This window comes from Acinonyx jubatus, chromosome C2 (assembly GCF_027475565.1).
Source record: "Acinonyx jubatus isolate Ajub_Pintada_27869175 chromosome C2, VMU_Ajub_asm_v1.0, whole genome shotgun sequence".
In the NCBI taxonomy this organism is placed as follows: domain Eukaryota; kingdom Metazoa; phylum Chordata; class Mammalia; order Carnivora; family Felidae; genus Acinonyx; species Acinonyx jubatus.
The window spans coordinates 89,773,352-89,798,776 of record NC_069384.1 but is presented as its reverse complement, the minus strand read 5'-3'; the positions used below and the strand labels follow the sequence as shown (position 1 = coordinate 89,798,776).

Here is a 25,425-nt window from a genome sequence, read left to right as displayed (position 1 = left end):
GCAATCACCAGAATAAAATTCCAAAATAAAATACAGTTTTGTTTCCAAGAATGTATCTTAAGCTGTAATTTTCACCATGGGCTGCTAAAAACTTCCTCGTGTTGTTTATGAACCACTTCGTAGAAAAGCATTTAGGAATGAGTTCTTGGATCCTAAGCAAAATTGATTTATCTGGTGCACTTGCCTTTTTCTTTTTGTCTAATTTGGAGAGTATGCCTTTATCACATTCTCCCCAGTGTTTGGTCATTTTGCTACATTTTAGATATAATTTTATTGTGATATTACTTACTAACCACGGGTAATTCGGTAATTCGCATTAAATTTGCCGCATACTTGATATTACTATATCCACTTGTGGATTGATTTTGTTGTATTTCTGTAAGTGGGACCTACTCATTACAGAAGAATGGGTAACTTGTCTTGCAGTGAATTAATGTACACATTTTCCATTTTACCTACAAATATTATTTTAATTTCTTTTATGTAAAAATCTAGCATTGTCACATTTGATAGATTCTGAAAATTTAATGCCTATGAACATATGGTCTCCTTTTGATAAAATGGCTGGAAAATAATTGCACATTAATTTTTTCTAATTCTTGTATCCCAAATACTAGAATAATGCCTAACATATAGCACCCACCCAAATAAGTACATGCTGAATGATAGCTAAATTAATTAATAATGCATTTCCATTTTATAAATTTTACAAATAAAACTTGAGGGGAGAAAGCAGCAAAATATTCATATCCAACCACTGAATTTTCCACATTCTCTTGTTGGGCTTTATATAGATTTTTAATGCAACTGTTGCCCATTCAAAATTAACTTGTGGTTGTAGGGGACAAGAACAGGCTGCCCCAAGATGGACCACATTGGCATGAAGATTATTTTGAGTTAAAAAACAATCAAGGGGTGTCTGGGTGGCTCAGTTGGTTAAGTATCTGACTCTTGATTTCAGCTCAGGTCGTGATCTTGCTGTTTGTGAGTTTGAACCCTGCTTTGGCTCTGCACTGGCAGTGCAGAGCCTGCTTGGGATTCTCTCTCCCCTTCTCTCTCTGCCCCTCCCCTGTTCATGCTTGCGGTCTTACACTCGCTCGCTCTCTTCTCTTTCTGTCAAAATAAATAAATAAATTTTAAAAAAGCAATCAAAGCCCAGTAGATTCAGAAAAAACTCTTTACCTCTCCCATAACTGTCTGAAAAGAGTTGAGCTAGAGGACCTACTTCAGGAAGAGAGCTATCACCACAGATACCTACATTATACTATGAACCAGGTATGGTAGACAGGGAGGAACTAGCAAGGCCTGTTTGATCAAACTCCTCTATGTCCCATTATTTCTGCAGGAAGGGCCTAGCAAACATTTGTTTACCAAACACTTACTCTTTTCCATCTTCTTGTGAATTGCATTTCTTTCCCTTGAAGTTGCAGATCCCTACCTGATTCTCTTTAGTTCAGAAGGTATACCTCATTTTGTCTGTGTTTGGAATTTCCATGTCTGTATGGAATCCTGGTACATACAAAATTAAATCTGATTTTCTCCTGTTATCTGTCTCATGTCAATTTGACTCTTAGTCCAACTAGAAGGACCTTGAGGGGATAGGAAGGTCTTTCCCCTTCCCTTACGTGGTAAAGCACCTCTGTTGGGTGACCTTAATGAGCAATGGGCTGGTTGGACTTGGAAGCTTGTTTTGCTGTTTTTTTAGTATGAATTCTTAGATATGATATTCCTGAGCAGATACTACTTTCGAGCTCAGATTGTTGTGTCTTAGTTTTGGCTTTGTGGAGAATGCAGATTACTCTTCCTGAACCTGATAAAACCCAGTCAACGGACTTCTAATAATTCATAATTTTCTTTAATCATTAAAGCAAGTATCTCACAAAAGGAGTAAATAAAAAAGAAATTCTTACTGTTTCTTGTGTGCTTCATATTTCTGGAATTTATGTTGTCCATTTTTAAGTTTTAAAGGTGTAGAATTTTCAGATCTTTCTGCTTGCTCTCCCCCACCCCCCATCCCTCTCCATCCTGCTGGACACCCTGGTTCTCAGCCCAGCTTTCCTGTTTTCCTTTTCAAAGGCCTGGCCTTCAGTAAGGTTGAGCCTTTTCTCTGTTACAAGTGCATTTCTATTTCTATGGTGGGTTCATTTAAATCAGAATGAAGCTAAATTATTTGAATTTAACTAGAAAAGAGTTTTAGGACTTAAAAGATCAACTTTCATTTATATGGAAAATACAGTTTTGTAGAATACCTTATATCTTAATGAGGTGCAAATCACTGTTTATTCTTATCCCTTTGTTAAATCTTTGTGGTTCCCTGAAACTATCTTCAGGGCTATATTTTGGAACATTTGTAAGTGCAAGTTAAGATTGTGTTATTATGTACTTATTTACTGAGGTTAACTTTTAAGTCAATCCTACCAAAGTAATGACAGCAGTGTAAGCATCAGCAAAGTATGTGGAACAGCTTGGATACCACTACAAAAATGCATGCAGCTGTCTTTCTCCTTTGCATTCTTAAAACACTGTTCATTCCAACTTCTCTGTTACATATTTCTGATTCACTGAATATGAAAACTCATACTGAAGCACATTTTATTAGCTGTGATTTAGTCTATTGATATAATGAGGATGGTTGAAGAAGAGGAAAAAAAAAGAAAAAAACTTACTAAAATACAGAATTTTGGCAGAATCGATAACTACTGATGTATGTACCAGAAAGACTGTGAATGATGCCATTTTACTGGACCAAAATAATTGTCCCTTTTTGTTAAGTGAAGAATGGCATCTAACTATAAATTATAACACCAGTCGCAGTGGATATTTACTGTGGATTAGTCAATAATGTTGATGCTTTCACAGTTTAAGGATCTGAGGCTCTTTGCTTTGAATCTGAAATGAGACAAAATACAAGAAAGATGTGCAGGTACAGTACATCCAATTGCCTACCAGTGGGGGACACTGTAAATTGATTAAATCTACTCTTGTGACTCGCCAGCTGTTAGCCAGAGGCATAAGGGATAGTTCAGTTTACTTTAAGAAGATAAAGTATACAATGAATTTGATAACAAGGATGCAGAGAGTTGTCAATCTTAAGCAAGAAATGTATATTTTTATTTTTTAACATGGGAAAGTATTTAAGTACTCTGAGTTATTCAATTTATAATTCTCCTTTAAGTTTTTTATTTATTTTGTTTGTTTATTTGTTTCTCCTAAGCCTAAGTTATTGACTACTACAACATTCAAGGAAGTATAGGTAGTTTGGGCCATATAATATCATAGGTATTAAATATTACTTATAGGAGAAAGAAGTAAATTAATGATTTTTTTAAGGTGGATAATGGGCAAGAATGAATCAAAAGCAAACATTGCTTTACTGACATATGTATTCCAGGGGATTAAATTTTAGACCATTTTTATTTGTCCACCTTAATTAATGGTAGCCCAACTGAGGCTTAAGAGATTTTAGAATAGTAATTATGATTCAGTAGTCACTCTTCAGGGTAGTAAACTTTTTCAGTAAACTTTTCTTACTATTTGAAATTTATAATATTTAGTATATACCTCCTTTAAGAAAATGCAAATAATATGTAAGTTTATCCCCATATACAGGCTGAGTTAATGTAACATACATTGAAGAATGATAAAGATATATTTTTAATACATTTGATATGTTGTATTACTAAAAAATATATGTACTTTAACACAAAATTTTCTAATATAGTATGTTAGAAAATTGTATGTAGCATAGAGGTGTTGTAAATACTGTAACAGTAGGTCTGGTACTTAAATTTACCCACAAATGTTAATAAATCTCTCTCTTTCTCTCTCTCTCTCTACCCTCTTTCTTTCTCTCTCTCTACATATATATGTATACACATATATATGTGTGTGTGTATATATGCATGTATATATATATAATATATACATATATACTTTCATAAATATTTGTGAGTAGAGTTAGCAATGAAAGGACATAAGAAAATGAAAGAAGAGCATGAGAAAGTAACGAATTGTATTTTGAAGATTAACTGAAAGGAAATATTTTTTAAAAATAATCATGAGAATAGAAGGCATTGATGAGATGCCATGGATAATCTGTTTACATAGCCTTAGGTAGAAATCATATTTTCTTTGGGATACTTTTTAAATAGGCCCTATGTCATATGGCATGATGGAAAAGACATGTATTTTGAAGACAGATCTAGTTATTTTCTTAGCTCTATGACTTCGTGCTGAGACTAGACAAGTTACTTAAGCTTTTGGCCTCAGTTTCCGTATTTCAAAAATGAAATTAACAACACCCATCTTTCTGCATTGTGTTGATCCAACTGCAAAATATAAGTCAAGATAAGGGCAAATAATAAACGGTAGTTACTAGTTTTTAAGGATAAAACCTACTCATCAATAAATAGGTTGTACAATAATCATGTAACTTTAAGAGTTACTGCTGGAATTAACATCTTATTTTAAGAAGCTTTTGATTTTCGCATAGTATGAATAAGAAAGTACCATCAAGAAAACTGTTTTCCATCTATCAGATCCTAACTTGCTTTTTTTGCTTTCTAACCTATAAAATATATACCAAGACCTGAAATAAATCTCCTTATCAGATACTCTCATGTTATATATTATTAATTTCCTTTTAAGATTTTGTATAGAAATTGGATCATATATATATATTTTTTTTCTTAAACTGCCCCACACAGTATTTCTAGCCCAGTGATTTGGCTTCCATTCCCATTTTTAAATTTTCTATAGGGCTCACACTACTGAAGAAGCTAGATGATAACAATGATTCTAATAGATATTTTTTTTTTTTACTGTTAGGACATGAAAAAAATTTCTGTGAAGATGTCACTGGTCCAAAATGATATGTTTCCCAATAATTTGATTTTATGATTTATCTGTTGCCTCAGTTTATGATATTTCTTGTAGACATTCGTTATGAAGCCAATAGGACAGCAATGGAAAGCAGCTGGGGTTTACTATAGGGCTTTTCATTGTTTCTGGCATAATTGTAAAATTATGAGTTAGTAACCCCAAGGAAGTCTTAGTGGATAGCATCTCAGGAATTATTTTTCCACATTAAGAGAAGAGGAAGATTAGAGACAGACCTATGCAACTAAATTCATGTGATGATTTTCTTATTTCATTTTACCTTTAAAAATTTTAAGAATGAATATTCACTATGAGTTCAACAAAGAAAAAAAATATCACTATCTGTCCAAGATGGGAGAGAAGGGGAAGGAAAAGACAAATGTGCTGTTCCCTGTGTGTTATCATTGCTGTCTGGTTCCTTTCACATCAGTGTCAGTCATGAAATCAGGAGTCATGAGCTTTTTGATTTGCACATATGAACTTGTTAGTGAGCCATCTCCCTCCCTTCAGCTGTGCAGATATAGAAGAAACCGACCCTCCTTGATTTTCCATTATGTCCTATCCAGAGAGGGGTTGCAAACATGTGCTGGTGTGCCCTCGTGCTCATGAGTTAAATATTTAAAAACCACAACCCTCTATTAAAGTCTGATAGGACTCCCCTCTTTGCAGGTTTGACTTTTGTAATTGAAACAAAATGGCACATGCCTGTACTACTTTCTGTATTAATTTGGCATTGTTTCTGCCCATTGTTGGCTTTATTAAAGGCCCTTCCCCTTGGCAGCCTGCTGTGTAGTTTCCAAGGGAAGCCGGTGTTCATTGCTACTCACAGGGTGTGCTGAGCAGCTGCAGGACCAGATGCTCCACTGCTGGATACTTTGTCTGACTTGAGTCTGGGGACATGGTCAGGCTGCTTACGAGATATTTAATTTATCCAGATGCCACAGTTTTCAACTTGCTGTCAGTCATGATGAATTCGCTCCATACTTAATATTTGCAGATATTTCAATGTACAAATACTTCTTCAGATCCATACATTAAAACAGTATGTGCTTTTCTTTTTTATTGTTTTCCATTTCATTATTTTCTGCTTCTAAATTAAGGAATTCCCTCTTTCTAACTAATTTTGTTTCTTTTTCTCATTTCTTAAAATGAAAACCAAGTTCCTAGGTAAGCTATGTGTGAACCATAGAAACTATAAACTTTTAGCTGAATAGATGTTCCACTGTATTCCAAAAGTTTCGTTGTTATGTATTCTACTTTTCATTGTGCTCGGATGCTTTTCACTTGTTCTGTGATCTCAAGCCATTAAGGAATAAGTTAATTTTGTTCATGGTTTCAGTATTAATTTCTAATAGATTGGATTATGGTAAATATGACCAATAAAAATCTACCTTTTAGATTTTTTTAAAAAAGATTTTCTTTGTAGCAAAGTTCATGCATGTGTGTGTGAGCTCTGAAAAATGTTAAGTCCATCAGATTCATTATTTAATTAATTCTTATATATCTTTACATTTTTGGCTTTATAATTTGTCTAATTCTGAAAGAAGTATATGCCCCACATAATTCTATTTTTAGAAATTCATCTGGTATTCTTTAAAAAAATTTAATGTTATTTCATTTTTAAGAGACAGAATTAAAGCAGGGGAGGGACAGAGAAAGAGGGAGACACAGAATCTGAAGCAGGCTCCAGGCTCCAAGCTGTCAGCACAGAGCCTGACGCGGTGCTCAAACTCACAAACTGCAAGATCTTGACCTGAGTTGAAGTTGGCCACTTAACCGGCTGAGCCACCCAGGTGCCCCTGGCATTCTTAATGTATTTTTATTTTACCATTATGTTGTTTAGTGTATTCAGGTTCATGGAGTATCCTTTATTTATTTCATTGATTTTTTTTTTATCATTTTGTAGGGTATACCTTTAATCTTTATTACTTTTAATTTCAGATATTTTATATGAATTTGCCTCTTCTAGCTTTTTTATTTGCCAACTATCTATTTGCTTATCATTTTCTTTCAATCTTTATTAATTTGTTTCAAAAAGCTTTCTTGTCAAAACTGTGTTGCTGAGGTTTTATTCCTCTTAAAACATCTTTGAATTTAATGGGATGATTCATATATTTTCTTTCAGTGTAAAAATTTATATGCTTTATTCATTTTTCTTTCATCTTACATAATGTTCATGAGGTATCTTTTTTTGTTTTTTTTCCCCTATTTTCTGATTTGTTGTGTTCATCCAACTTTATTACATGCATACTTCTTAAAAAATTCTCCTAAACATTTTTGAGATCTAATAAAAAGTATACTGAGGATTAATTATAAGAATGGCACCATTTTATATATGCCTGTTTCGAGTCTTATCGTATCTCCTACCTTACATATTGACCTGTACAAGGCAAACACTATGAGAGAAGTGGATTTAGAGAAAACTTCTGTCCAGGGCCAGCTCACTCCAGTGAATTCCCTGTCACATGGACATTTCTCCTGCATAAATTCTATCTCCTGAAGAAGTATTCATGCTTATTTCATTGGTTTCTCCAGTTGTTGCATTATCTGTTCTTACAAAAGCCCAGAGCTGGGTAATGATACCATCTAGGACTATTCCTGAATCATTGCTTCTTAATCCAACCTCATATCCAAAGAACACTCTTTTCTGAAGATAAAGCCATTCCATTTTAAACCCCCTGGGCTTGCGATCTCAAACTGAATCCCTATACAAAACAGTTGAAAACGCAAAGAGAAGGGAGCATGGAATAATCTGATCTGCTCTTTGTCCAACAGCATCGTTTTCATTCACATTTAATTTTTTTTTCTATTAGTTTAAAACCAGTGTTTCCATCTTCACTCTTACAAGTTATAGAACCATGGAGAATTCACAACACCTCACTGAGCCACAGTTTTCTGAAGTTGAAAAAACAAAAACCAAATACAAATAAAAAATAATAAGAGTAATCTTAAAAATCTCATATTGTTGTTGTAATAATTAAATGACATGAGTCAAGCATTTGGGAATGTCTTTAAAAAAAAATACCACTCCAATTAAATACAATGAAAAATAATAATCCTCGTGTTTTAAATGTGTATTCAGGGGCGCCTGGGTGGTGCAGTCGGTTAAGCGTCCGACTTCAGCCAGGTCACCATCTCGGGGTCTGTGAGTTCGAGCCCCGCGTCAGGCTCTGGGCTGATGGCTTGGAGCCTGGAGTCTGTTTCCGATTCTGTGTCTCCCTCTCTCTCTGCCCCTCCCCCGTTCATGCTCTGTCTCTCTCTGTCCCAAAAATAAATTAAAAAAACGTGGAAAAAAATTAAAAAATAAATAAAAAATAAATGTGTATTCATTTATTTTAAGAAAGGGAGAGAGAGAGAGAGAGAGAGAGCGGGGGGAGGGGCAGAGAGAGAGGAGGACAGAGGATCTGAAGCAAGCTCTGTGCTGATAGCAGATAGCCCAATGCAGGGCTCCAACTCGCAACTGAGATAATGACTTGAGCCAAAGTCAGATGCTTAACCAACTGAGCCACCCAGGTGCCCCAGAATAATAGTCTTTTTATATCTCTTTTAAAATAAAAAAAGGAAAGTTCAAGGATGAAATTTATGGTGCATCCCTAGTAAATGTACATACAGAAGTTGTGAATAATCGATAGCTAGCATATTCTTGAACATTTAAGTATCTCAAAACATATATGTGAGATATGTAATCAACTGTAAACATTAGAAAATATAATAGAATTGCAAAAGACTTGGAAGCATGTATTTCTTTAACAATCTAAGCATTTTTTTCTTTGTCCATGAGCAATTCAATTATTTTGTTTCTGAAATAAATTAAGTAAAGCTTATTGAGTCTGATCAGCCCTTGTTCCCAGGGAATTGCAGTTCAATTTCATTTTTAATTAGAATTGAACATTTTGGATTTCTTAGCATTGGTAAGCAAGACCCAGCAATATAATGTATGTACTTAATTTGTATTAAGTTTCTGAAATTTAGTGTCAAGAGTGAACAATATGTCTGGTTAATATTTAAACACCTCACAATGTTCTGTTGTAGAAGTTTCCATTTATAAAAGCTGCTGTTCTATAACAAATTACTTTCACTTTCAAATAAACCTGTTATCACAACATGAGCAAAACTTATTCAATTAAAAGAGAAAACAAAGTAAAGTAATTATTTACTCCAATTTGATGTGCACAATAGCTTTTAAACATTCAAAAAATGCCTAAGAAAGGTAGATATTGGCCTAAATCATTTTTGCTTAATATTACTGCTTTAATAAAGTATGTCGGCGTATTCTTATGGGATAGACATTTCTATATAAGAAACCATCTCTCATGGAAAAAGAGACTTATTCTGATGAACCTGCATGGAAAGAAGCCATGAACCATAAAATCAGTTATGCTGATGTTTTCTCCTTTTTCACACCTGTGTGTGTATGTGGGCACGCGTGTGTGTATTCAGTGGTAATGCTGCTCATCACACTGGGGCTAGTTGAGAGCTGTACATCCAAGGTATCTTTTTCCTTCATTTCTGTGCACTCAGGCATTAAACTAGCTGTGTTCTGGTCCGACTCTTGTCTTAATAAACTCCTGGAAGAGAGAAAGGAAGAGATGCGGGGAAGTTTGCAGGAGATGCGTCAGTCACCTGGTACATAGTACATTGAAATAATACTTTGAACTAAACTCCTAGGCATCTGTGATGAAAAATGTAACAGGTAGACTTAACAGTTAATACAATTTTCAAAAGCTAACTTAGAGTCAGAATGGACCTTTGTTACCTTGTCTACTTAAAAAATATCTAAAATCTGAATAAGAATGTACATGTAGGTAATTTTTTTTTTCATCCAAAGCTGCATAATGATTCTCAAGAAAATAAAAGACCCTTCTGGGGCCAGTGAAGTGGAAACTCTGTGACCTCTTACGGTTTGTGCTGTAAAAAGGCCTTGTCAATAATTTTTCTAGCCAGAATTATGAAGACAACAAATGGTGACGTATTAACTGCATGGATAAGAGACATGCACTCTGCCTGTGTTTTAGCAAGTATAAGTCTTTCTAAGTAGTGCCATTAGCAAAGATAATCTGGAAATTATTTCTATTTGTATTGAATTCTCTGCAGCATCATACATCAGATTTGCTCCCTAGGGAAGAAGAAAAGCTACAAATAACCCATGTCCACATACATGTATTCCTTTAGCATGCCTAGGAATGAGAACCTCCCTTAGCTGTTCATGTCTGGTTCCTTGTCCTATGCCTGACTAAAATCTGAGTTTTACATAATTAAATAAACTAATTTCAGGAGAGGATGAGAAATTATGTCTCAGTGAAGTAGACTGCCTTTTTTAAAAAAAATAAAGTTTATTTATTTATTTTGAGAGAGACAGAGACAGCGTGAGTGGGGTAGGGGCAGAGAGAGAGGGAGACAGAGAATCCCAAGCAGGCTCTGCACTGTCAGCTTGGAGCCTTATGTGGGGCTCGAACTCATGAAACTGTAAGATCATGACCTGAGCAGAAACCAAGAGTCGGACGCTTAACCAATTGAGTCACCTAGGAGACTCAACTGCCCTTTTTTTAATGGAGAAAATCAATAAAAAGGTAACAAAAAATAGTGTTTCCTTGCTTGATAAGGAAAATGTAGTAATCATTATCATAATTTTAAAAGATATAAACTAACATTTTAAGCACTATAATTATAAAAATTTTAAAAAGCCACTACTGCAGTTTGAGGGAAAATGTGTGACTGGGAGGATCATAGAATTTTTTATTCACATTTCCTCTAACCTAGTATATAACAAAAAGCAAACAGAGCCTGGTAATAAGTGAAGGATAATGGAAGAGTAGATTTAAGTCATGTTAATATTTACTTTTGGAAATAAACCTATGAAATTTCATCATTTTTATGTCAAGAAACATTTTTTCAGGATAACTACTTCTGGGTGTTTTTTTTTTCTTCCTTAATACCATTCCCTATGACAAACAAATCCAAAGAAATGGCAGTCCTTCAGTTATCAACCTGGTGCTCCTCCTTCTCTTCTTCCTTTAGCATCACCAAAAAACAAACAAACAAACAAAAACCCCAAAAAACAAAAAAACAGAAAATCAAAAAAACCCACACCAACCTCACACATTATGTAGCATTTTATACTTCTCAAAGTCCTTCAGGCGGACTACCTCCTTTGAATCTGCCAGTCATTTTGTGTGACTTGGCAGGGCAAATGTCATCTCTTTTTATGGATGAGAAAATTGAACTGTATAGCTTTTTAGTGGCATGCCCAGCATCCTTTGCCTAATGGCTGGTCCATTTCAAGACCTCTTCCTCTCAGTTCAGTGCTTTTTCATCTGCCATGTTGCTTGCAAGCCAAGCTACAGAAAAACAGCTCAATAACTTCAGATGTATTTCTAACAGCTTAAAACATCATATAACACTGGAAGTAGTCTAAGGTTTGAAGTTTTGCTATGGTGAAATTTATTTTTTTTCCTATGGTGAAGTTTTACAAGTACTTTGAAATATGCTCTTTATGTTACTCATTTATTTTTCCTCTTATCCCTCCATTTCCACCCACTTTGGATAAGATATATATACCTTGTATCTGTATCTATATTTATATTTATACCTATATTTATATATCTTATCTATCTACAGATATATATATCAGGTAAAAAAAAAACAAAAACACTATCAAATTGACTTTATTTTTTGTTTGTGTTTATATAATGATTCATAATACTATAAATTAAGAAAACATTGAACATCAAATATATGTCCAATCACCACAGTTTTTATTTTTCTCCCCTTCTTTGTGTATAAATTAGGAGTTCTAGTTAGTATTTCTGTTAAAGAACTAACTTTGGTAGATGGTAGAAATAGACATTTTGAATATTGATTCTTATCAAGACATTGAAACATCAGAAAATTATGTCAATAAACCTAAACAATAGCAAATTACTGTGATATCTTTAGAGATACTTAATTATTATTATTTATTATCCGTGGGTTTCTCCCCATTAAGGCTTTAGCTAAATATCTTCTTAGTTAAGAATATTGGAAACATATATTAAAAATTTTTTAAAATAGTAAATTTTGGAATAGTCAAAGTAATGTTCTGTCTGTAACTAATATGCTATAACTATAACTAATACAGCACTGTATGCTAATTATATCTCAATAAAAATAGAAAAATAAGTAAATTTTAAAAACTAAATTATGTGAAGAGCTTTACACTTTTTCTTTGATGTTTCTTATTCAACTAGACAATTACAGAATCCCAGAGATGCACATAAGTGAGTATGTGAGGCCCTGTTCCCACCACCAACAATCTCTTCCTCTCTCATACATTCATATATATATATATATATATATATATATATATGCGCTAACAATAGTAAGTTGGTAAGTCAGAAGCTTACGCCTTTATGACTTAATTTCTAAATATATATAGTGTTAGTATTATTTTTTGTTCCTGTTGAACATGATTTGTGTGGTTTAAAAGCAACAGCATGTCTACAGATGAAAAGTAGTCCATGCAGTTGGTAATATCAACAATATATTTACTAATAGCAATTGTATATTTTCTCCAATATTAGCTATAATTAATTAAATCATCTGAGAAAAATTGATAAAGACCAATACCTTTTAGTGTTTTTGATTCATGAACCACCTTGACAGAGGAAAAGACCCCCGGCCACTGTGTTTACTATCCGAATCTCAAATCCCTCTCCTTGAAAATAAAATTATTTAGGTTAATACTTGCTCGTCCCTCCTCTATCATTGTATTCTCAGCCTAGAACCTAGAATAAAAGATCCATGTTACATAGGTGGATCCATCATGGATAGGAAATAGAAATAAAATACAACATTCTCTTCAATATTTTTAAGCTACGGTTGGAAACATGATATCATAATTTTATTTTTTGAATTAGGCTTCTACTATGCAGAAAACATTGCAAAAGTTGTCAAATAATATGAATTAAAAATCTGAAAGAAATTTGCCAAGTTACATTTTTCATGGTTTGAAAGTAATATAGTTTAATGGGAAAAGGAAAATAAATTATGAGGACACATTACTCTGAATATGCCATTAACTATGTGGCGTGAACTAGTCATCCTTATGTCATGATTATTTTATTTGTGAAATAAGAATAATTCCACAGGCCACAATGAGATATTAGTTTAAAGTGAAATAAACATTTTATACCTGAGGATACCTTAAAAATAGGAGATCTTTCCTCCCTCCCTCCTCCTTCCCTCCCTCCCTCCCTCCTTCCCTCCCTTCCTCCCTTCCTTCCTTCCTTCCTTCCTTCCTTCCTTCCTTCCTTCCTTCCTTTTTGAATTATAATGATAAAAGTTGAGGATTCTTTTTACAACTTCCATAGCAGGCTTAACTTTCTGCATTACTTCAAGTTTTTTTCTTCACAAAAGCAGAAGGTCATTGCTTCTTATTAATCTCACCAGAGTTATTTAAATAACTTTGGATACATTAAGCAAAGCAATTTGAAATCCAAGTAGAGGTGTTCAGTGAAATCAAAAAAAGAATGCTGTGATTATGCCTTGGATATACTCAGTCTGATTACAGTGAATATTCCTCACCATAATAGTCTTTTTTTTTCCTTTAACAAAGAAAGGTGAGTTTATTTCTGAAACATAACAAAGCAAACAGTAATCTTACAAATGTCTTTAATGGTATACTGACAATACAATACATAATTAAAGGGCCAAACCGCAAACCTATTAATAGGGAAAACAATCTCAAGAAGGAAGAATAACATAAAATTTAAGCCCTGAAGTCAAAATATCTGATTAAGGAATATATTACATTCTGATATTTTCATCTTTCATATATGCCAGAGCTATGTAATTTAAATGAATAAGAATGTGCTATGAAATGTTTGATTCATGTTTTTTTAAGTTTATTTTTATTTTTATTTTTCTGTCACTAAAGCCATGAATCCTTAACACATTCTGTTATAATGCATATTAATTCCCCTGACAGTACTTTGTAAAAATCCAGGTCTTTTTAGCAATCTAAATAAATAGGCATATAATTCACACAGTATTGATTCCAGTGTCCTCTCGGAAAGAAAATCACAGCAAGAGAATCTGATGTGTTTTATAAATTCACCCTTTAGCCAGTCTATTTGTCTTTGTAAAGGATGGATGTGTTATTGAAAGCAAAGTTGTGCTTTAGCAGAAAGATTGCCAGAGTTGAATTTGGAAAATTCTAGTTTGATCCCTGGAATTGCCACTTAGTAGTTCAGACCATGGATCAAGCTCTTATCCTTTCTGAATTACAATTTCAACAACTACTTAGTGGAAGTTGACCTGACATATTTGATGTTCTGAATGAAATTCAACAAATAACTTTGGGGATACTATCTGACTCATAGTAGATGTGCAATTAGTACTAGATGATTTGGCTTAAAAAAGACTCAGAAGGCTTAGATACTGATCACAAATATTTTTCCAAGTCTTTGTATAAAGTGTGGCACCTTCTGTGAATGTATGAGTTTGCTAGGGCTGCCATAACAAAATACCACAGTTTGGGTATTTTGGGTAGTTTAAAGAGAAAATTTCTCACAGCTTGAGGGTGCTGAAAATTTAAGATCAATGTGTTAACAAGTTTGGTTTAGCCTGAGACCTTTCTTTTTGGCTAATCACCTCCTTTTTGCTGTGTCCTCATTTGCCTTTTCTCCATGTACACACATCTCTGATACGTCTCTTCTTCTTCAGGACACTAGTCATACTGGATTAGAGTCCATAAATGTGACCTCATTTAACCTTAATTACCTCTTTAAAGACTCTATTTCCAAATATAGTCACATTCTGAGGTACTGAAGATTAGGACTTAAGCATATGTATCTTAAGGTGAAAAAAATTCAGCCCATAACAGTAGACTGTAATTTTATCTGTAAGACTAAGGTCCTCTTATTGTTATATTTGCTCTTGTTTTCACATGAAGACTCAGAAAGCTTTTCTAGCTATGGAGGCCAGAAGAATGGTTCTAGTGCTTGGACAGTGTTTTAAGGAACCTAAGTAACAGAGGAAAACACAAGCTTTCAACTTCAGGTTCTTGAAATTAGGTGGTAGTTGAGGGATTCCATGCATTGTAATCAGTGAAAATAAAAAGAGCAAGGCTGACATTTGATGGATTCAAAAGGATGAATTGACAACTTAGGAACATCTATGAATGGATTGGAGTCTAGTTGTGGAATTCACATTGAAGATACTGAGGAAGTGGATTGACTACCTCATAACAGCACCTTCATTCTGGAAGAGAAAAAAAAATGTTTTCGTTGAAAAGTAAGAACAGAAGTTAATAAGTGTCAGGAATCAGAACAGGGTCCTTTCGCTTTCACTCTTCCTGGCTTTGATCTTCTTTGAATGATTTTTTTCTCCCCCTGAATATAGGAATACCATACAGCCACCCACATGCTGCCTGCCCGAAGACAGTGGAAATATAAACCTATGTGGGACCATTTTTAGGTACCAAACTACTTACTCTCTGAGTGAGTAGTTTTCAGGGAGCTTTGAGATTTGTAAGATCTGTTCAATAAGGCTGCTATATCCTGCCCGTGGATTTGTAGTACCATTTATTTCAGAAGCAATTATTTGGCAACTGTTAAGACCTAGCTTGATACACTATACACAAGGAGAAATGTATTAATATGTTTCACAGAAAGAAATATGGGATCAGCCTCCTTGAAGTTAGCCAAAGACATTTTATCTGCAAGACCCTGTCAACAAGACAAACTCACATGTTCAAATCCTAGTGTGCTAGTCTCTAACACTCCTTGTCTCTACTCTTAGATAACAAAACATAAAATGAAATAACACAAAAATCAAAACAAAATAATTCTATTTTAATTATGTATTTTTATGGAAGTTTAAGCATAACACATCTAATTGAGTGTGTGTGTGTGTGTGTGTGTGTGTGTGTGTGTGTTAATTTCAGAAATAAGCTGGTTTAATACTTCTACTCACATTCCAGCACATGTATATCCAAGCTGCCACAAAATGTATTGCATGTTTTCCAGCCAGTGGGTGTGAAATGTAGAGCAAAATAATATTCATGTAATACACTTGTACCCATATGCACTGTGTATTCATTTGTTCATTCATTGATACACACACTAATTTATTCATTAACTTAAAAAGAGAAAAATCATTTGGTAGCAGGTACTATTCTAGGCACTGGGGATATAAATTGAAGCTACAGCATTCCTGTCTTCAAGCAGATCACAATCTAGTGCTACTAAAAATACCCATAAAATCCTTATTAATTCCTGTAGATAAAAAATACAGTAGGGGCACCTGGGTGCCTCAGTCAGTTAAGCATCCAACTTCAGCTTAGGTCGTGATTTCACAGTTTGTGAGTTCAAGCCCCATGCTGGGCTCTGTGCTGCCAGCTCAGAGCCTGGAACCTGGTTTGGATTCTGTGTCTCCCTCTCTCCCTGCCCTTCCCCTGCTTATGCTCTGTCTATCTCTCTCAAAAATAAACATTAAAAAAGTTAAATACAATAAAATTTTACTTTGAGGACTATAATTGCTTCAAATAATGTCTCGTTTGTTGGTGGAATTATGACCTAGCTTGAAGGGAGTTGACTGACTCTGCATATACAAACCGAAGTGTCCCAGGGTAGACTAGGGACCATTTCTCAGTTACTAGCCCAGCCCGTATCTCAGGCACCAAAGACTTAGTAAGTCCTTGAGCTAAATAAAAGGGTAGGAGGCTGATTTAATGATTTCTACTTTCATGGAAATGTGTTCCTATAGTATTTTATGTAAATTAGGAAATGGTGCCCTTGCAGGGTGATACAGACTGATGGCTCAGTACACTATTCTAGCCTGTGGCTGTGAGTTGCTTCTTCATGACCTTGTAACACTTGAGCTCAGGGCCATTTGCTTGACTCATTTTTTGTGTCTCCCTCTTATGTCAAATACTGTCTTAGTTTACAAGGTAGAAAACATGATGAAGAACGCTAAACTTATCACGTAATATACTTGAGAGAGAGAAACAAAAGATAATCAAACTTCTGTGTTAAGAAATCTTAGCTTTACATTTGCCTTCTCTTTTCATGAATTAGACCCCCCGTAGAATCATCCTAGGTCTCAAGTGATCTAAAAGTATGAAGGGTTCTGGGCAGGGCTAATAACTTCTACTTGTGTTCCAGGGACAGTCAAAAGCAGACAACCCAGTGACAGCTTAGCTTACTCCTTTTTATATTGACTTGCTTTTGAATGCATTTTTAAAGAATATGATCTCACTACAAGAGTAGATCCTTTGAATATTTTAGGTAACCACTACCTCACCATGTTCAAAATGCATTTCTAACAATGTAGAGGAACATTTGTTATTTGATTTAATATAGGCAGTTTCCTCAATTGCCAACTTCATTGGAAATCCCATAATAATTTCTGAAACTAGGCCACCAAGTTACTTATTTAGGAGCTCTGTGGTGGCCAGAAAGGGACAGCATCATGAACCAGATTTGACAACATTGAAGACCTGTCCCCCTCAGGTCCAACCATTACAGACAGAGGATGGGAAGAGGGGATAAAATCACATATAAGGCTATCTCTTCAGGGTTGTAGGGAGGTAATCAACTCTGGCAAGAGATACTATACTATTAAACTACATAGCTTCATTATAAGCTGTCAAGTATAGAAAAATATCATGGTATATATTGATTATAAAAGAAATCACAATGTATTACCAGTCATAAGCACAAGAAGCAAAATATGCAACTGTAGCATTTTATTTTTGACTATGATAAATTCTAAGTCACGAGGTGTCATAAAGTTTAAGCAGTCAAATAGTTAATGTATTGACCTTTTTAAAAGAGATTTTTTGAAGATAATTTGACTGTCCCACTGGAGCAGGGTCAACAACAACCAAAAAATGTGGAGCATCACTTACCTTTCTTGTGTCCATGGCAGACATCTCTCATAGAGCTATTTTCCACTTTTCACTGACCCTGAACTTGGCCTCGCAATGCTTCCCCAGGCAGCCACTAGTTGCCAGTTAATTGGGGTTAACACTTAAGATGAAAACTATTAATCATTCCACTGGTTAACTGACTTCCTAAGAGCAGGCACTTTGTCCTACTTATCTCCATATGCCAATACCAGCATATTATGTGCAAAAGTGACATTCAGTATATAGTTGTGAATGGATAAGTACCCCAGGAATCACAAAAATTTTCACTATCAGGTAATTCTTCAGAAAATATGCAAGTGACCAAAATTACGAGCAAAAATAAATTTAATGTCACTTGTAATTTTTAAAAAATGGACGGTAAATTTTTGGCTAGATTGGCAAATATTTCTTAAAAAGTAATATTCAATGCTGGTGATGGAGGAAATAAGTACTCAGATATATGACTGGTAAGAATGTAGCTAGTTATATATAGCTTTTCTGGAGGGAAAATATTTTATCGAAAATCATAAAAAATAGTAATACTTTCACCTACAAATTCTTTCTGTAGAAATACATTTCATGACAATATACATTTGTGCAATGATTTAGCTATAAGGAAGTTTGTTGAAGTATGATACAAAAAGTTAAATTTCATGTAAATAACTGTCAAGGATTGGTTAAATAACATTTGGCAGCATTTCTACATCTTATTATTGTATTATTTATAGCATTCACATATATACAGTGTACAACTATTAATGTTATATGAAAGTGTACTTATCAGCATGGACCAATATTTAGTATATGGTATGATGAGAAAAAAAAGAAAGGTTGCAAAATTTATGGTAAGTGGTCTTATTTTGTAAGTAAATGTGTATATGTGCCTAAGCCCTAATAAAAGAGTTTAGAAATATTAACATTTACTACTTTTTGACAGATAGGATAATAGGATTGTTACTATTTGCCTGTATCTTTTTTTTTGTCTAGTGATCATGAATTACTTAATTTTTTAAAAGTAATTTCTAATACTTAGAAATTGTTTTCTGGAGTTGTTCATATTTCTTTCTTAATATGTTCTCCTATAGTAAGCAGAACATTCAAAATCATTCCATTGATCATTTTTTTTAGAAATAGCAATTTCAGCATCTAAACATTAGAAACCCTGCCTAAGGACTTCAGTGTGAGCTTTTCAGAGTCAGTCTTAAATCCAGCCTTCTTATCGACATGTTCTTTGCTCTTTTTTCCTTTTCTCATTTCTCCCCCCTCCCTAAATTCTTCTCCCTTTTCATTAAAGCACTGATAGGAAAAACATGACTCAACATGTGAGTTAAACATTCTTTGCTTAGGGTATCAGGGTTATTTTTTTCTGATTGATAATAAAGTATGTTTAATATAATATGTATTAATTAAAATAATATGTACTTGTCCATTATTCAAAAATGGGAAATTACAGAATATTTTTAAAGGAGTTGAAAAAATGCCATGAATGTGATGTACTTACATCAAGTATTTTTATTTTTCTACTATAACTTCTTTTATGTAAAAACCATATTGTAGGTACAATTGTGTTTTATTTTTCCAATAGAAGCACATCCTAAGTATTTTCTTAGAGTTCTCTTTTTTCAAGAGTAGCTGCCATGCCAAACCAGCATCTTTCTCATTCGTTCTTTCATTTAGCGACACTCTTGAATGTCTACTATGTGCCCCCTAAGTGCAAGTGAACATTGGAAGAGAAGATAAGCATGATTCTGTCCTCATGGTGGGGTCCAGCCAGATCCACAAGCTACTGTATTGCTTAGTCCACTGTAAAAATAAACAAGAGAAGCAGTAATTGAGAAGTGAAGCACAAGTGTTAATTAGAGTCACACAGTGAATTGCAACTGCCTACACTTAATGTGATTCCTAGCCATCATCTCCATCATTTCTTTCCCCAGTGTCCCCTAAGTACCTTTCCCCTCTCAGGAAAAACAAATGGATTAGCAAATTATGATTATTGTTTTCCACATCAGGTAAATCACCCTAAAGTATACAAGCTCTTTACCCCAAAAAATTAATTTACCAAGTTAAAACAAAAAGAACATGAAATGTCAAGTTCATCCTCCCCATCATACTTACTGAAGAAGAGAGAAGAATCTGCGTTAGATATGTTTCAAATGAAGTAGTCAGGAATTGTTTTCTTTTTTTTTAAGTTTATTTATTTATTTTGAGAGAGAGAGACAGAGAGAGAGAGATTAGGGAAAGGGGCAGAAAGAGAGGGAGAGAGAGATCCCAAGCAGGTTCCACACTGTCAACCCAGAGCCTGACATGGGGCTTCATCTCATGGACCGCAAGATCATGACCTGAGCTGAAATCAAGAGTCAGATGCTTAACCAACTAAGCCACTTAGCTACCCCATTCAGGAACTACTTTCAAAATCCTTAGTGACAGAGACAGAGCAGGAACTCACCACTCAGAGGGAGGCCCCTTAGTTCCTTGTATTCCTCAGTTGCTATATCTGGGAGATCTGGTTTGCCCACCCAGGGCAGAGATCAGAGTGACTGGTATAGTGGGGGCCCTCAGGAAGGTTCAGGACAGTAGATATTTGCATCTGATATTTTTAATAGTTTTTTTTTTCTCCTCTTTTAGCTTTCTTTATTGGAAAAGGCTGGATTTGGTGGTGTTCTTCTATATATTGATCCTTGTGATTTACCAAAGACTGCAAATCTTAGCTATGATACCTTCATGGTGTCACTGAACCCAGGAGGAGACCCTTCTACGCCTGGTTATCCAAGTGTGGGTAAGTGTGTTGTTAATCTTTATTATCCTCTTAACTATTATAGGTTGTAATTTATGAGTACATACCACCTAAATTAATCAAGGAATGGCAAAGTTGGAAAATTCTTACCACCCATATTTAAAAAATGATTTTTTTTATCTGCTCAAATTATAGGCTACCCTTTGTTGGAATAAAACTCTTTTGGAAGTCTGTAATAGATGTTTGGGTAAATTGCAGTATTGTGAACAAAGAGAAAACATATTTTATATTATTATTGATTGACTTAAAGATAAATTAATACTCTGTGGGACAGGCACTCCAAATAGTGGAAAACATAAAAATACCTAGAAGGATGAAATAGCTGCTGCTTTCGGATGTCTGTAATTACTTTCAGTACTGAGTCTAGGGTTACACATGGTCTTGAGTGAGTAGTGGAAATAATGTTGGAAAAGAATGGAGTTAATATGAACGACTTGTCTGGCTTCTAAAGGAAGGGATCAGTCACTGGTGGCATAGAGATGGCCATCTTTGCATCAAATATCCTTCCCTTTCTCAATAAGTTGTGTTCATGTTATTGGGGAGGTCATGTGGTAGAGAGAAGACACCTGTGATTTTGGCAGGTGCTTCCTGCATCATTGAATTTCTGTCCAGTGTATTAACAAGTAGTCCGTTAATACAGACTTGGCCAAAGAAGAAGTTCTGTGAACCTTCTTCCAGGGTGATAGTAACCCATTAGCCATGACACTACTGCCAGTAATTAAAGTAACAAAAACTTCATGTAATAATTCATGTATTTTGCCAAAATTTCTCCCTGTTTTCCAGAAAACATCACAAAGAACATTCTAATTATCTTCTTCAAGTCCAGTTATCCTCTCTCTATCTGTATTAACTTCTCTGCTTAATCAATAACTCTCCAAGAAAGAAGTCTATCAAGTCAAATATGAGTTATAATTTATAAATTGTGTTAGGTCTACTGGTGACTGCTTTGTCCTCCCACGTACACTTTAAATAATCTATTTAAGAATTTTTCTTGAGACCTTATTGATCTGTGTTTTTACAGTCTATTGTCTCATTGTTAGAATTTTGAAATTAAAATTAGGAAGTGCCCATCTACAATTTCTAGGCATCACCAAAAATGTCATTCCACCTCTCCCATTTGCAAATGCTCTGACTTCCCTGGGCTGTTACAGCTCAGCATCAGGCATGTACATGTGGAGGCTAACTCTTGGTGATGAATCAGTAGGCTGCCATGCTATCGCAAAGCTACTTTATGAATACTCCTTTTAAATTGGTAAATTGCTCAATCACCCCCATTTGCTCTTAACATTGTTTTTGGCTCCAGTCATTTCATAAATTAGAATCAGGTATTATCTAGCAAAATGTTGGTCAGATTCTCAGGCAATCTCAGAATGCTTTTTTCCCCCTTTTTCTTTTCTCTTATTTTCTTTGAAATAATTTCAACTCACAAACAATTTTAAATAGAGAATTTAGAAAATCTGTGTAACTTAATGCTAGCTTTCTCTCGTATTAACATCTTACATAATATTATGCAGGTACCAAAGCCATAAAATTAGCATTGATACAGTGCTGTTAACTAATTATAGACTTTTTTTTTTTTCTGACCTAGTATCCTGTCTGGAATTCCATGCTACATTTCAGTTACCTTGTCTCCTTACTCCTCTCCAATCTGAAATAATCCCTCAGTATCTCTTTTATTACCCTGACCCTTTGAAGAACACTGGCAGTTTATTTTGTAGAATCTCTCAACTGAGTTTGTCCAATATTTTCTAATGATTAAATTGTGGTTATAGGTTTTTGGCAGGAATACTGCAGAAGAGATGGTGTGCCCTCCTCAGTGTATTATGTGAGGAGGTACATATTGCGGATATGCGTCATTTCCCATGCTATTAACTTTTATCCCTTGGTTATGAAAACTATGTGTTTCAAACTGGTGTTTGCCAGTTTTCTCTCCTGTATTGGTACTATTTTTCCCCGTTGTAATTCATGGATATCTTCTGGGAAGATACTAGAAGGATACCTAAATATCCTCTTTTTTATTGTACTTTCCTCATAAATAACAGCATTCATCAATGACTCTTGTTTGTTACAATTATTTCTGTGGTATTTGCTAAATCATGATTTTCTACTTCCATCATTCCTTTAGAATCCTTCTTACAGAAGCATTTTTATAATGTGAGTAATCACACTTGCTGCTTACATTCTTAAACAAAGATGAAATAACTAACCATTTGGGGCAAAATTATAAGTCAGAATTCTTAGGCCCAATAACAAAATACAAATGCAATAAATAATATTACTCTATTCTTAATGTACTCACATGAAGAATTCCTTTACAAATATCATGCCAGTGTATATGTGTGGCCGGGGGAGGGTCTCTTTTTTCTCTTTTACATATTAATTTCTATAAAACAAAGAAAATGAAAAGATTCAACCCTTTTCTCTCCTTTCTCTGGTTGCTGAGAAGCTCTCATGAACTGTAGTGACCTATTCCACTGGCTTCTGATTCATTTATCCCTTCCTCCTGCAATTGTCTTAAGATCTCTGTATCTTGGGGTTTGGGTCACATTTTTAAAACATGTAATGCAACCCTCCTCAATTTTGTGGGGAGGAAGAGAGGGAAGAGGAGAAGGCAGGTTGTGAATTGTAAATAAAAACTACAAATAAATATTGGTTCAAAGTGAATAAAAGTATCTGACTTAATACCCTACATTATAGTTAGGTAAATGATTATTAGAGGAAGTAATATAAAAACACTTCTTTTTCCAGTTTTAGGAATTTTATTTTATTAACTAATCTAAGGATAATTAAGTTCTAAAGAAGGGTATGGAATAATAAAAATCCAAGTGTGTGGTTTTGTTTTTTAATATATGTATGTATAATAAACAGAATAGCATAATGAACTTTCCATATGCCTCACCTGGCTTCCTTAACTATCTACATTTCTAGTTTTATGTTTTGTGTTGTCTGTACATCTCTCACATCCCACAGCGCCACTTGCTATTTTTACACAGAAAATTTACACAGATTGAAATGTACACATCTTAACTGACAAAAGGATATACCCATGTAATCTCTCTGCCTATTTAGCTGTAGTACATTTTCATCACGTCTGAGAGTTCAGAGTCCTTCCCATCACCAGCCCTTGCTAAGCACCAGTCTCACAAATATCATGGTACATTTTAGAAATTGGTACAAATAGAAACACATAGTAAGTATATCGTGTGCAAGTTCTTTTGCTCACAATAATGTCTTTGATGTTTATTCATTGTTGCATGTATCAGTAAGTCATTTTCTTTTATTATTGGGAAGCATACCACAATTTTTGTATTGATTCAAGTAGGTGTTTTTTATTATTTTTTAATGTTTATTTATTTTTGAGACAAATACAGAGCATGAGTGGGAGAGGGGCAGAGAAAGAGGGAGACACAGAACATGAAGCAGGCTCCAGGTTCTGAGCTGTCAGCAAAGAGCCCGAGCGAGGTGGGGTTTGAAATCACGAGCCGTTAAATCGTGAACTGAGCTGAAGTTGGATGCTTAACCAACTGAGCCACGCAGGTGCCCCAAGTAGGTATTTTTTAAACAAGACAGCCAAGGCACTCTTCCATGATACATGATCCAAATGGATTTACATAAGACACAGGAACTTCTGTAAGATAGGTTTTCTCAGTAAGCCTCATTGCATATCCAAAAAGTTCTTGATTATTATGGAATCAGAACAAAGAGTAAAAAAGATTTTAAATAACCTTTCCTCCCATAACACTGAAAAAAAAGTCCCATTCTTTTAACAGAAATAAGCCCTTACCTTCATTTGGCATATTAACCACAATGAACCTTATTTTCTTCACATTAAAAGGAACCATACTAATATAATAAATACATAGATACATAGATAGAGATACAGATTTACAAGATGGTTTGTAAGGAAATGCAGTATCTAAAACTTTGCCCCAGACTTAAATAGGAATTCTGAAAGAGGGGCCCAACTTTCTGTGTTCTAACAAACTCTTCAGGTGATGCAAATGAATTTTGAGACCCAATGAGTTAAAGAACTCTATGCTTCATCTGCCAAATCACATTTGGACCACTAGGACTACTGACCTAAACTTTGTGACCTCATATTACTGTTCTTTCAATATCTTATATTGCTGCCTTTCATTTCCCTGCCTCCATGCCAATCAGGACTGAGGAATATATGTGCTCTGGATCCTGGACCCAGTTTTTCTACTCCATTAGCTCTCAGTAAATATTGGTTGAGTGAGTAACTTGTTCCCTTAACATGACTACTTGTCTTTGATGATTCTGACCCTGGGCTGTACCCTGATTCTAATTAACCTAATTAAAACTAAAAAAAAAAAGTGTCTATAAGCATTGTACCTCTGACAGGTTTGTTTACAAAATACGTGTTTTTTTTTTCTCCTTAAATGCTCCTGTCAATTCTTTCACACCTATTGTACCACTCAAAACAGCAGAAATTCTGCTTAAGATATTAGGATATTTAAAGTCTAATGTATTCTCTTAATTCCTTTGATAAATTATCAAATGTTTCAAAGATTAAGTGTCCAGAATAGCAGACTTCATCATACTGCTTCCACCAACTTGCTACAAGTATTTCGACTATAATAAACTATAGTCGAAGCATACCTCATTCCCTAGAACCATCTAATTTTAGAATTCTAAGAGACTTTAGGGCTCATATGGTTTTGAGTGACAAAAACTTATCATCATGTTAGCTGGGGGCTCATGGAAATGTGGAATAAGAACTAACATTTACAGTAACTGCTCATAATTATAACACCAGTGACCAGTTATAAACAAAGATATACTTAACTTTAATGTATTAATTGGTAAAGCTCGAAACAAAGAGTGAACCAGAAAGCTAAGG

General features: G+C 34.5%; 1 protein-coding gene across 11 annotated transcripts in view; it reads left to right on the top strand.

The window, feature by feature from the left end:
* NAALADL2 (N-acetylated alpha-linked acidic dipeptidase like 2) overlaps nt 1-25,425 on the top strand; it is a 1,320,599-nt gene that overhangs the window by 823,669 nt on the left and 471,505 nt on the right. For all 11 annotated transcript variants that reach the window (XM_027061407.2, XM_053221202.1, XM_053221203.1 and 8 more), the window contains one exon: nt 20,393-20,543. In XM_027061407.2, coding sequence (XP_026917208.1) covers nt 20,393-20,543 — 151 coding nt within the window. The remainder of the gene's footprint in view (nt 1-20,392; nt 20,544-25,425) is intronic.